At 40.4% G+C, this 12,750-nt stretch overlaps 1 protein-coding gene across 1 annotated transcript in view; it reads right to left on the reverse strand.

Moving 5' to 3' along the window:
• Positions 1–12,750, reverse strand: part of ctnnal1 (catenin (cadherin-associated protein), alpha-like 1) — a 75,382-nt gene that overhangs the window by 6,755 nt on the left and 55,877 nt on the right. The window contains exons 5-15 of the mRNA XM_037693543.1: positions 11,892–11,981; positions 11,537–11,707; positions 10,664–10,864; positions 7,705–7,791; positions 7,341–7,499; positions 5,014–5,106; positions 3,850–4,000; positions 1,763–1,800; positions 1,602–1,652; positions 1,110–1,264; positions 852–900 (exon numbers count right to left, since the gene is read on the reverse strand). Coding sequence (XP_037549471.1) covers positions 852–900; positions 1,110–1,264; positions 1,602–1,652; positions 1,763–1,800; positions 3,850–4,000; positions 5,014–5,106; positions 7,341–7,499; positions 7,705–7,791; positions 10,664–10,864; positions 11,537–11,707; positions 11,892–11,981 — 1,245 coding nt within the window. The remainder of the gene's footprint in view (positions 1–851; positions 901–1,109; positions 1,265–1,601; positions 1,653–1,762; positions 1,801–3,849; positions 4,001–5,013; positions 5,107–7,340; positions 7,500–7,704; positions 7,792–10,663; positions 10,865–11,536; positions 11,708–11,891; positions 11,982–12,750) is intronic.

Below are 12,750 nucleotides of genomic sequence, written 5' to 3' on the forward strand. Positions count from 1 at the left end.
ATATATATATATACAGGTGTTTTAAAGCCTTCCCACACTCTTGCAAGATTCTAGAAAATGTTTCTAAACTCTAAATGCTCTAAAAGAGCACAGCTTGTCATGATTTCAGCTCTCTGCCACAGCTGCACTCTGCGCACTTGGCCACGCCCACTTCTCCACTGCAGAATGGAGATGAACAGAGGAGGAAGGAGAAGGAGCTGCAGGAGGAAGTCTTCTGCAGTGTGAGTTGCACAAAGGTGCAGCAAGTGCTAAATAATTTAAAATAATTTATTTTAAATAAAAATTCCATGCTGATCATGCGGCTCATCCATCAATCAGCCAGTTGTGTGTCATGTCCAATCATATTTTGAAAAACCGCGATAGAGCGAGTCCGTGAAAATCGAACCGCGATGTAGCAAAGGACTACTGTATACGTTAACACGTCTGCCTTTCACATTTACCGGGTAGTCACTTAAGCTTAGAAATATAATTTGTTTTGGATCTTCTCATCTCTCGCTCGTATTTATTCTCATCCAAACTGAATAAATCCTGGCTGACACATTGGGCCGTGGTTCTACAAATGACTCCACATTAGAGGTAATGATTTCAGTTCAATAGTTTACAACCCTTCACGCAGCCTCATCACTCCTGAGATGGCAGCGCGATGTTCCCGGCACATTTATAACTTTTTAAAATCATAATCTGTCAAATCTGCAGAGGATTAATGAATCATTGAATGAGTGCATTTACTTCCCCTATTGATTGGCCATCCATTTCTGATTTAATGAAAGAGTACGTGCTTCATCTACAGCTTTAATACGACGGAAGGAAAGGGGAAATAAAAGGAGGAGAAAGAATGTGGACACTGATACCTCGGCCTGATGAAAAAGATCCAGGGTTGTCTTCAATAACCCCTCACCTCTGGGGAAATCGATGAGAGAAATATTACATAGAAACACAAACTACAACTACTAAAAGTGTAAACAAATAATCAGAATGTCAGAGTGACTGAAGGTCACGTCAACCTGGACATTTGTCCTGTAAATATTGATAGCTGCAGGTTTGGTTCATGTGTCTGGTTAGCTGTAAATCTAATAAAAAAGGTGCACAGTTTGATTTCTGCGGGCTACCTGGTGAACAGGTACATGTTGTAGGCCATGCTGGCGATGCTCTGACTCTGCCGGACGATGTCGTGCTCCTGCTCCTCCCACTTCTCCACCTCTGAGTCGACATCTGACGACAGCAGACGGAGCTCCAGCCCCAGCTTGGCCATGCTTGTCTGCTCCTGCACCCACATGGACACAAATATTTTTTTTGGGGGGTGGGGGGGGGTGTTTGAAGCATAATGGATGTTATTCTGAAAATGCAAATGAGCAAACGGGCTTCTTTTCACTTGTTTTCACACTTAGACAGCCTCTAATCACCATAAAGCTGCTTCCTGCGGTGGTGAAGCACAAGGAAAACTGCAGCCAAGCAAATTTGCAACAGATTACTACACCAACAATTTTCTAAGAAAGTGACACAACGTGTCCAAGAGATGAATATTCTGCTGACAGAACACGCCACGGGAAGGGAGGTGATTAATTGTGCTGAAAGCCAGATGAGCAAGCAGCGCACGCTACCTCTGCATCCAACTTGACAGCCTTGGCAGACTTCAGGTTAGCGGTGTGTTTCTGAGGAAATTACCAACAAACAAACAAAAAAACAGAATGCTATTCAATCACGAAACTGCAAACCGCTGTTTCAGTAAAACATTTATGAGGATGAATAGCGTGATACACACCCCAGGTCTTGGAAGTGACAAATAGGGTCTTTTGTCGCCTAGAAGAAGAAAGTTTCTCTGATTATCTCCAGATTAAAACTCACAATCATCACATTCAGTTATCGTACTGCTAACTAAACATTTTATTTATTTTCAGGCAGGCTGAGTGAGAATTATGGGTAAATGGTAACAGTAACGGGAGGATAATGTTGCTTTTATCAATGCTCACTGTGATGCATTTTACCCAAAATTATACATGGATTATTTCAATTTAAGTTCAATGATGAACTATATTATCAAGATTAAACACATAATACAAGATAAAATGTTTAACCTTATAAAGTAGGTATTGTTTAATAATCATTTTAATACACATCAAAGGATAATTGAGATTTTTTTGAAGTAGAAAGGTATTTTAACAATTAATATCTTACCTGTTGTGGATAGATCTTTAAATGCTTAAAAGGCTAGTCTGGTCATTTCTGAAGTGATGTTCTGTCAAATAATTTTCAAGATTGAGTACCTTAGCAATGTCATCAGTCATAGAGCACAGAGTATGAAGGAAAGGGCAGAAGTATTGTCCAGGCTAGGTTAATGGCTAGCTTAAAGCTATTACACTGGCGGCTCACGGGCCGGAGGATGACTTCAATCCGGTCCACTTCATTAAAAAAAATTTTTTTTGGGGGGGAAGGGGGGTTCTGGGGTTGTGTTCTGTTTATTGCATTCATGATTCAATGCAATAAAACAAACAAATTTAAAAGGCAACAGATCATTGTAAAACTTGGTTTATTTACATAATTACTTGAATTGCTGGATGTCCGGCCCCTGAGCTGCTGGCTTCCAGAAACTGTGGACCCCGGAGCAGTTTTGTTGAATAGCCCTGGGCTAGCTACTGTTTTATTAAAATTTTTAAACTGTTTTTCAGACTTATAAAACAACTTTTCCTCAAAACTGACATACTAGTAATAGAAAGCCAAGTTAACAAATAATAAATGTCTACACTTTTTCAGTACACAATTTGTTTAGTGAATTTTTCAACTGAACCACAGACGTGTTACTGCGTGAATGTGTAGAATTTGAAAAACGTCTGTTTTCCATACTACATGCTCTATGACTGACGCCACAGCTAGTAATGTGCTAACTATTTGACGGAACATTACTTCATAAATGATCAGAATATTCTTTAAAATTGAGTCAGAATTAAACTCGATTTCTTCAAACTGAGGTTTTTCTATCTGTATCTACAACAAACAAGATAATACGTTTTCATAACATTTCCCAAGAAATGCAATTCAAAATATCTCAATCATCTCTTTGAGGTACATTTTAAAATTATATGTTGTATTAGGTGACCACATCATACTATATGAAAAAGTAGGGTTGAAAAAATTGATTTTACCTGATGTGAACATAGAATTAAATGCAGACGTGAGCATCTTATGCAATGTTTTTCTCAATTTACATCAGAACAGATAAAATTAATTAAATTTGAATGAGTGCCCCCGCATCACTTGGACATGTCAGGTTACTGTCGTAGTAATGAATCCAGAGAAGAGCAGAGGAGGAATGAATGGGTGTTCAATAGCACTGATGACTATTCTTTTGCAAAATACTTCCCACGGTCAACGCAATGACTAATTCTGAAAAGATATTCACTGTCTTGCCTCAACTTTAACTTTCAATAAGTCTCAAGGACAACATGACTCATCTGGGCTTTATTAAATACTTTGATTCTTTTGGGCTCAGAAAGAAGAAAAAGATGAAGCGAATCTAAGAAACCATCAGCTATAATCTGACGACTGATGTCCCAGGGGGCAACAGCTAATTTTGTGGAGGGGTTGCTGGTGTAGTTTGCAAATATGCACAACAAAAGATAATTAAAAGCTAATCTGTTATCAGACTAGTTGCTGGTTTTGAAATTGCATTTCGTTCAACACAATAAATCAATTTTGTTGACTGTATTTGGAATCCAAATGAAAACTGCTTGAAATACCTTTTTTTTTTGGTTGTTTTAGCCAAAAATGTGTGAACAGTAAATTCATATATCTGTCTTTGGAGATTACAACACGACATGTGTTCGTTCACATGCATCATTAACGTCAACGCACCTCGTTTGCCCTCAAAGACGTCGTTAATCTCTTTGAGCAGCAGAGCCATGTCACAGAGCTGGGACTCCCAGGCCTCGCAGAACACCTCCAGGTTCTCCTTGGCGATCTTACTGGACGGGTGAAGGGCCAGTGTCTGGGCAGCTGAGATGATCTGAGCCACGGAGTGAAAAAGACAAAATATTTTATATTTCTGACTGTGGAAACTTTAGTTTAATCAGATGATCAGTACCACCCATGATATTTGAAACATATGCCATAATTTATATCTGCAATCAAGTCTGGTAACTCTACAGCAAGATAAAATAAAACTTGTCAAACGGAGTTTAAAACGCACTCAGTCAGGTGTACGTGCACACATGCTGAACATCCTTCTCCAGTGGTGTTGTATTTAATTGCCAATTACCCTGTGGGCCACCACTGCATTACCCCCGGGCAGGAACAGAGCGATATCACCAACAACAACACGTACTACACCGTTACTGATTGGGTGACCTTTGACCTTAAGAGCAGAGCCATTACAGCAGAGTCACACAGGGCCTGGCTTTAACACTGCAGGACGAGAACATTCTACACTGCTAGATAATTACTGTCACAAATGGTTTTCAAGAGCAAATATAATTAGGTGTAGATGGAGGTGGATGGCATGTTCTCTGACGATTTGAGCGGATGGCAGGTGGGGGAAACGAGAAATGGGAAATAAATCTGCTTGTACTTGTCTTCCATTTTACTTTCCAGGGACTAGTTAAACACTGTTACATGTAGCTGGTTTAGTGGTTAGTAGAGATGCACCGAATGCGGTTTTCAAGGCGATTCTGATTTCCAAAATTTGTAAAGAATTTCTAAAACTTCAAACTTTGATAATTTATTTTCTAAAAAAAAAAACTACTAAAACATAAAAATATTCATTTTCTAGATTTTGTTTAGCTGAAAATTCACTGTAACAAATGATTACAGAGTGCTGCTTTTGTTCATTGCCAGATTAAGCTGGGCAAAATGAAAATTGGTCAACTTCAACCACTTGTGGAGCAATCGCTGCATTTTCAGCTTTAAGTGTAAATGAAGTCAACCGTGGTCTTTTGTCTCCTGTTTGTGCCACTCACACATTAAGTCAAATAAAGTGCCAACTTAAAAAGAACCTTCAGTACAGATAATAGTTTATGCTACCTGGGGACCAATGACGTGGAAGGTCTCTTCAGCGTGTATACATGTTATCTCTAATGGCTCCGTTCCTGACACATGACACAACAGCCGGCACGTCTGAAAACAGATACAAAACAAAAAGGGAAAAATTATTCATGGTAATTAAAATCCAGATCTATAATGAAGATTTTTATACTATTACAAAAATAATGAGATCACTAAGGCCTCACTAAACTCCTACCACATCCAAGCCTTTGCTTCAGTAACAGTCAGGGCAGCAGCCTGCTTGGCCCATCAATACTCCTCAGCTGCCTCAGCAGCTAACATGGCCTGATAGGACTCCCTTACCCAGGTTCTACTGGGTCCGTCTGGTGTCTTTTTGCCACCATCTGATCCAACTCACCACCAGGTGGTGATCAGTTGACAGCTCAGCTCCTTTCATCCCCCCTGTCCAAAACATAAGGCTACAGATCAGATGACACAACTACAACGTCAGTCATTGATCTGCGGCCAAGGGTGTCCTGGTGCCACATTCATTGATTGACACACTTATGTTCTAACATGGTGTTCATGATCAACAAACCGTGACTAGAACAAAAGGTCAACAACAGAACACAGCTCAGGTTCAGATCAGAAAGAACGTTAATCCTAATCACATCACTCCAGGTCACACTGTTGCTTTACATGGGCATTAAATTTCCCATGCAGAATAATGGAGTCTCCAGCTGGAGCACCTTCCGGCACCCCAAGTAAGGGCAGGGTATAGGTGCAATCAACATTCAGAGCCCATCCCTCCTACCCAAAAGTGCAGGAAAGTTACTCTTTCAACTGCCGGGGAAAACTCCAAGGCACAGGCACCAAGCTAGGGGGTTATACGTAGACCCACACCAGCCTGACACATCTCACCATGGGCAACCCCAGAGTGGAATAAGGTCTCATAGAGATTGGTTCCAAAACCCAAGCTGTGCACTGAGGTGAGCCCAACTTCCCCACTAGAGAGGTACCATACATACCACATCACTTTATTTATAGAGCACTTCAAACAGCAAGGCCAACCAAAGTGCTGTACAGCAGAACAAACAAGCAAAGCACACAGCAAAACATAAAATAAAGTAAAATAAAAAATATAGATATGAATGGAAGAAGATAACTAAATGGCTAACACTGTAGAATACAGACAGGATCAAAACAAATCACACTGTGTCAAAATCCAGGGAATAAAAGTGGGGTTTTAAGCGAGACTTAAAAAAGTGAGAGAAGGGGCCTGCCTGACATGCAGAGGTAACTCATTCCACAGTCTTGGACCAGCAACAGAGAAAGCCCTGTCACCTCTGAGCTTATGACGTATTCCTGAACCGAAAGAAGCATCTGATTCACTGACCTCAGAGAGAGCGGTGGGACATATGGCTGCAGTAGATCAGTGAGATAAAAGGGGGCAGAACTGTTAAATGATTTAAAAATGTACAAAAGGATTTTGAACTGAATTCGACAGTGAACCGGGAGCCAATGCAGGAAGGCCAAAACTGGTGTAATGTGTCTTTTGCCTGTACCGGTAAAAAATCGGGCTGCAGCATTTTTGACCAGTTGTAGTCGTGCAACTTAGGACTGAATGATTCCAAACAGAAGCGCATTGCAGTAATCGAGCCTGGATGTTATGAACACATGTATTACTGTCTCAAGGTTATTTTTGGACAGTATGGGCTTCAGTTTAGACAGTCGCCTCAGCTGGAAAAAAAACAGGATTTAACAATCATGTTTACATGATTGTTGTTTCATGGAAGGGTCCATTCAGGTGTATTCTATTTTCCAAAAGAACGCTTCGGTAAGCCAGAGTCAGAGCACCAAGACCTCCTCTTTCAGCTGTCATCCAAAGCACTATGCACTCAAACTGTAGCCCCTACTGCTGAGGGGGTGGGCCCACAGGGAGGTGAACCCATGAAGCTCATTCGGGCTGAACCTAAGTGGGCACCATGGATAGAGGCTAATAAGTGTCCAGGCATTTAATAAAGAACCCCTCCCCCAGGGTTTAGGATGGGGCTACGATAACCCACATCTTGGCGAGTGACATTGAGCTCCTTGCTGTCTTCTGTCCATACGAGTACCGTGATCACTTGCTGTCTGGTCAATCATCTAGGACCAGTCTGCCTTGGCCCTACAGCAAAGCTCCTACAATCATTCAGGCATACAAACTCCTCTACCACAATAAGATGGAGATACAGTAAAGTATGCAGACAAACATGATCTTTAAAACAATTTTATTTCCAAGTAATAAACTCTGAGTCATCCTCTACTGGCTTCACTGTTCCCAATGCCCCCCCCCCCCCCATGTCCCCCCTCGACCCCTCGCCTACCTCCACCAGCTGCTCCTTCTGCTCGGTGAGCGTGCGCGAATACTCTGCCACCGCCTCCAGGTTTCCCTCGACGCCCACCGCTTTGAGAGCCCTCAGAGGCAGATGCTCCCCGTGAACCTTCAGCAAGTCAGTGGCACGGCCGACTGCGACCTTATGAAGCTGGAGGAGGAATGGAAGATTAAAGAGAAAGAAAGATGACTGCACGGGAGGAATCTGGTTGGTGTTTTGAGGGGGCAAAGACAGAAAGATGAGCAGAGGTGACAAAGTGAGCTGACAGCTGGAGGGAAGTCAAAGCGGGAGGCGAGACATGAGAGACGTTCCAGTCTGAAACTTTTCAGACTTGGGAGCAGACTATATGGCTCACCTCGCGTCTCAGGTCGTTGATGCTCTGGCATGACTTCAGAATAGCCACCTCCATTTCCTCTGTGGCCTCTTTGGCATGGACAGACTGCTGCTTCAAACACAGAGCAAGGAGAGTAAGACTAAACACAAGCAGGCGTGGTGATCTAATGGCAGGAGTAGAATGAGAATGACATAGTAACTTGGAGCTTTAATGGCACGGTCTAATTTTTGTGAACTATTGTCTTCTAAATATGCAAGGCCTCTTAGTATATCATTTTGAGCAATCAAATTGGAGTGATTATACCCAATTAAATTATTCAACGAACACTACACTACAATTTTCCAAATTTTAGACTAGTAGGGATAAAACTGCAGCTAAAACAAGCCTCCACTCTCCTAAACCTGCTCATGTAAATGCTCGAATAGGCCTGGGCAGAAATAATATTTGCAAATTCTATCTCTGCACTTTCTAAACACTGCAGCGCTCGGGTCTTTTCAAGTCTCAGCGCGACCTTCAATTGCGAGGATTAGATGAGGCACTACCGTACAATTATGCAGCTGCGGGCTCTCTGAAGGCGCCGGGAGAAGTTTACAGTGAGAAGGAGCTGCAGCACAAAGGCTCGTGTTTCATAAGTCTGTCACTTTTTAAGGCCAAGGAGACGCTGCTGAACGCCAGAGAAGACTGCATGTTGTCTCCATGATGGCTGACTGAGCTTCCATAGGGAAAGAAAAGGACAAAAAAACATGAATATTATTCAAGAGCGTTATTATGCTCTGTTGTTCCAGGAGAGGAGTGAGGAAACAGACTGGGGAGGTTAATGAAGAGTGCGTGCAGGATGCTGTGTCGCTGCTGATCTCCATCTTTAGGCTACCAAGGAGACAAATGCACACAGATTGCTCCCATTTAAAAAGCGTTTTAACAGGCTACAGCTGATGATCACTGTTTTTAACCATTCATCTGTTTCCATTAACTAAATGATAAACAAAATAAAAACAACTGGACTTTTATTTAAGAATGAAACAAAAAGGGGGGTAAAAAATCTGGAATATGAAGTACATTTTGGGTAATTTACAAATTTCAGACTTAAAATCTCAGATTTCTCTGTTTTTAATTACTAAAAACAAATTTGCTATAGATTAATGGTTGATATTTTAATGTAAATTCCAAATAAAATGAACATTTAGACTTAAAGACAACAGGACCTTTACAGTCGTAGAAGAAACATTAACTAAGTTTTTATCACCAGCTGTTGAGAGCAAAAAGGCAGGTGATAATGTTTTGCCTGTGTATCTGTGTGTATTTGTGTGCCTGTCGATTATCAAAATATTTCATGAACCGTTGGATGGATTTTAAGAAACTCTCAGAAAGTAATCATTAATAATCATATCTACAAGTCAACCCAATAATGGCTGCCACAGCTCATCATCATTACCCAACACAAAAATGGCTTTAATTCAGTCAGTTTTACAGATTTTCAGCTACATTTTGATGTGGTAGTAGCTGAGAGTCATGCTCACTATATATTCAAGTGACATGTCATTGCATGAGACTGAGCAAAATGATATTTGTCTGCATTTCTCATCTTAAGATGTTCTTAGTTTAAATGTCTGGCATGAAAGGAGGAGGGTGATGTGCATTCCTTCAAGTAGGCTTCTTTTTTTTTTTGCATTCAAATAATGTTGAAGTTTTCCCTTCATTTCATTCCCTTCACTCAAAGAATGCTTAGATTTTTGGATGAAATCAATGAGAAAAGTGCTTTGGTTAGCTGGGGAAATTATTTTTTTCAGACATTTGGATTATTTAACTTTTAGAAAAAACAGACAAGGAATAATTTGGAAATGTAGATTTTTTTTTTTCATACGTGAATATGACTAAAACCTAATGCCATACTTTACAGGACTACATAAAAAACCTGCATATTTGTGAACATGCGAATTTGTCCTAATAGTCACTACTTAATTAACCGTAATTGAACTTAATTGTTGGTATTTTTACATTCTGTGATTTTTATATTCTCCTTTTTTAATATAAATATCTTTTGTGATTCTTGTCTATGTTCCTTTGTACTGAAACTCTGGCACAACAATTTCCTGCGGATCAATAAAGTTATATTTTATCTTATCTTAATTAATTATTCATTGTAATTCTGTTAATTGGCTCCTGTAAAACATTAGATGTTGTTTGCAGTAATTCTTTAAACTGCAAAACTGGAAACGTCTTGAATTATTCCTCATTTATTTTTATTTTCTTTCTTGTAATCCTTTAAATTGGTCTTGACCAGTACTTCTTCAGACTTTCTGAAGGTCTTTAAAAATATTATTTTTTTTAACTTTGGCAGATATTTAACTTATTTTTAATGCAGTAACGCAACAATATTTATTTGTTATGTAGCATAATTCAGATATTTGACTCATTCAGACATGAAATCTCTTCTAAACTCAAATAATGAACAAGAGTTGATTGACTCAAAACAAACCGCTTGCAAAAAAAAAGGGAAATAAAGACATTTAAATAGGATCTGTAGGCACTTTACCAGCATATTGTCCCAAAAAACAGGAATTGTTTAAAATTCAACATCTGAAAAGATGGAAAATACTAACGAAAACAGTTGGTCAGACCAAAAAAAAAAAGTATTTTAGCACCAATAAAGTGATTCTCGAGGGGCTTTTAGTTGAAATCTTGCCATAAAGTCGACAGGTTTGTGAGAAATCTTCAGAAAGCCACTTGAAAAAAGAATTATGGGAAAGTTTGTCGCCTTGAAAGTAAATTATAAAGAAACTGGGGGTGGTTTATATATTTTGCTCACTAATGTACAATCTACAGCTCATGTCTTCTTGGATACACCTGTTTTGCATTTTTTTAATTAAACTAACTGTCACAGATGAGACATATTCCTCACGTGGCTTCATGTTTTCTATGAATCCTCCTACGGGTATGAATGCATGGGTGCACATCTGACCTCCAGCCCGTGCCAACGTACCGCCTCAGTCCAGGCGTACGCCAGGTGCTGGATGTCCTGATGCGCCAGCTGGCACAGACCGAGAATGGCCTGACGCTGTTCGTGGCTGGTGTACGGAGAATCGGTGAAGTCCTCTGTCCGCTCCACCAGAGACTCCAGCTGACTGGTCATGCTCTGTGGTGTCGAGGAGTACAGGTTCTCCCGCAGGCACTCCACGCTGGACTGCAGGAGTGGAGCGTTGAAAAAAACGGTAGCAATTAAAGGAAGGATTGTGCAAAACAAGCAGAAGAACGTAAAAGCTAATGCATTTTTCCCTCGTCTGAACCCTTTTTTTTAAACAAACACCTGTTTTTAAGACAACTAAAGCTCTCTCCGATGTAATAACCAGTTGCCATTAAAATCTAGTGAGCCATTTATCAAAAGAATCGACCATCTCCGGGCCTTCCATTAAAATACTTTCTTCTTCTATCCTCAGAGGAGGAGGTGCCCTCAAAGTGTTTTCACCAGGGTTCAGTTCTCTCATCTGTCAGCGTACAGCACGGAGAGAGTGGATTAGTGAGGGTGGTTTAATGGTGCTTCACACGACTGTATTAGAATTCCAAGAGAAGTAGGTTTGATAGAGTCACGTCTGAAGCTCCAACAAAACATGACAAATGCAAACTTTGCAATTCTGCAACTACAATTTGGACTTACAATGAGCAAAGAATAATAAAAAATAAATGCGTGCATTGCTCCGTAAATATTAAAAACATTTGACTCGACAATCAGTCGTTCAATCAACTTGGTTAGGTAGATTTGATACAAGTAGACAAGCTCCTTCGGGGAGTAGTGACTTCATTTTGTAGATGTCAGACAAATATAATTTACCACAAACTGTGAGTTTAAAAAAATGACCTTAAAGTCTTTGATGCTGTTGTAGATGCTGGTAGGAAGGACCTTGCTCTCCGCACAGCTCCGTGCCTCAGTAACGATCTCGATGACCTGCTCCAGGGCACAGCGCATTCGGTGGAACACAGCGTCTTTGTTGATCCTCGCCGACTCACAATCCGGGTGCCTCAGGCAAGTCTGCAGAAGAAACTCGACGTGAAAGGTCAACACTTCCAACCCCCTTTACTCTCTCTTTTTTGTTGTTTGTGCCCTGACTCAACTATTATATTATTCAAGCATATTGGAGACCTTGGAGTAAAAAAATAAAAACCTGAGAAGATCTTAAACTTTTAACCTGATCAATAAGTCCCTATCTGTTTACCTTGGAGGCTGTGAGGAGCATCATGGTACATTTCTCCAGAACTGCTCTGGCTGCTGCCATCCTGGCTTTCTTCTTCTCATCCTTCAGGTCCTTCAGCACAAAAACACCATTTGTTCAAACAAATCCAAGCTCAATGATTTCATAGAGGTTCATGCAGAAATTATTTAAGAAACCTTTGTATCACCGTCAGTTATTTACAAAGGTTTTAAGGGGCATTTGCAAACCAAATGGCAACTGCACCTAGCTGTAGCACTTCTGGCAAGAAAATCATATTATGCAGGACTGGCAGGGTATTGTTCTTGTGTTCTCATAAAACACTATTAAATTTTCAGTCTGTTTTACAGGGCAGCACTTTGGTCTTGGCTCTGTTTGGACTAGCCATTAGCTTATCAGTCCACGTTAAACTTAACTGTAGTTCTCCAAACTGAAGGCATTCAAAGTAAGATAAGATAAGATAGACCTAGGGATGGGTATGGATTTTTAAATATTCTAGTTACATAATGTGACCATCACAACAGACAGACCTAACGGTATTTATTTTTTTTGTTTTTGACAGCGACACGCCAAGTTGTTTCCTAATGATGCTTTCCAGTCAGGGTGCTTTTGCCGACATGACACCTACCAACAGTCCAATAACATGTCTTGTTTCTGCCATCTTGTTTATTTTGAGAGGATTATAAATGAGTAAGTATGGTCACGATGAGCTCAGCTTTCCTGTAAGGATAGGTGCACACCCAGGCTGATCTACTGGAACAGTAAAAATGAAGGATCACAAATCTCCACCGCTAGCATAATATACAGTGAAACAGATTGTTGTACAGTAGTCCCTTGTTTATTGCGGGGAATCCGTAATATATAT

This window comes from Nematolebias whitei, chromosome 19 (assembly GCF_014905685.2).
Source record: "Nematolebias whitei isolate Nwh7 chromosome 19, NemWhi1, whole genome shotgun sequence".
Taxonomy (NCBI): domain Eukaryota; kingdom Metazoa; phylum Chordata; class Actinopteri; order Cyprinodontiformes; family Rivulidae; genus Nematolebias; species Nematolebias whitei.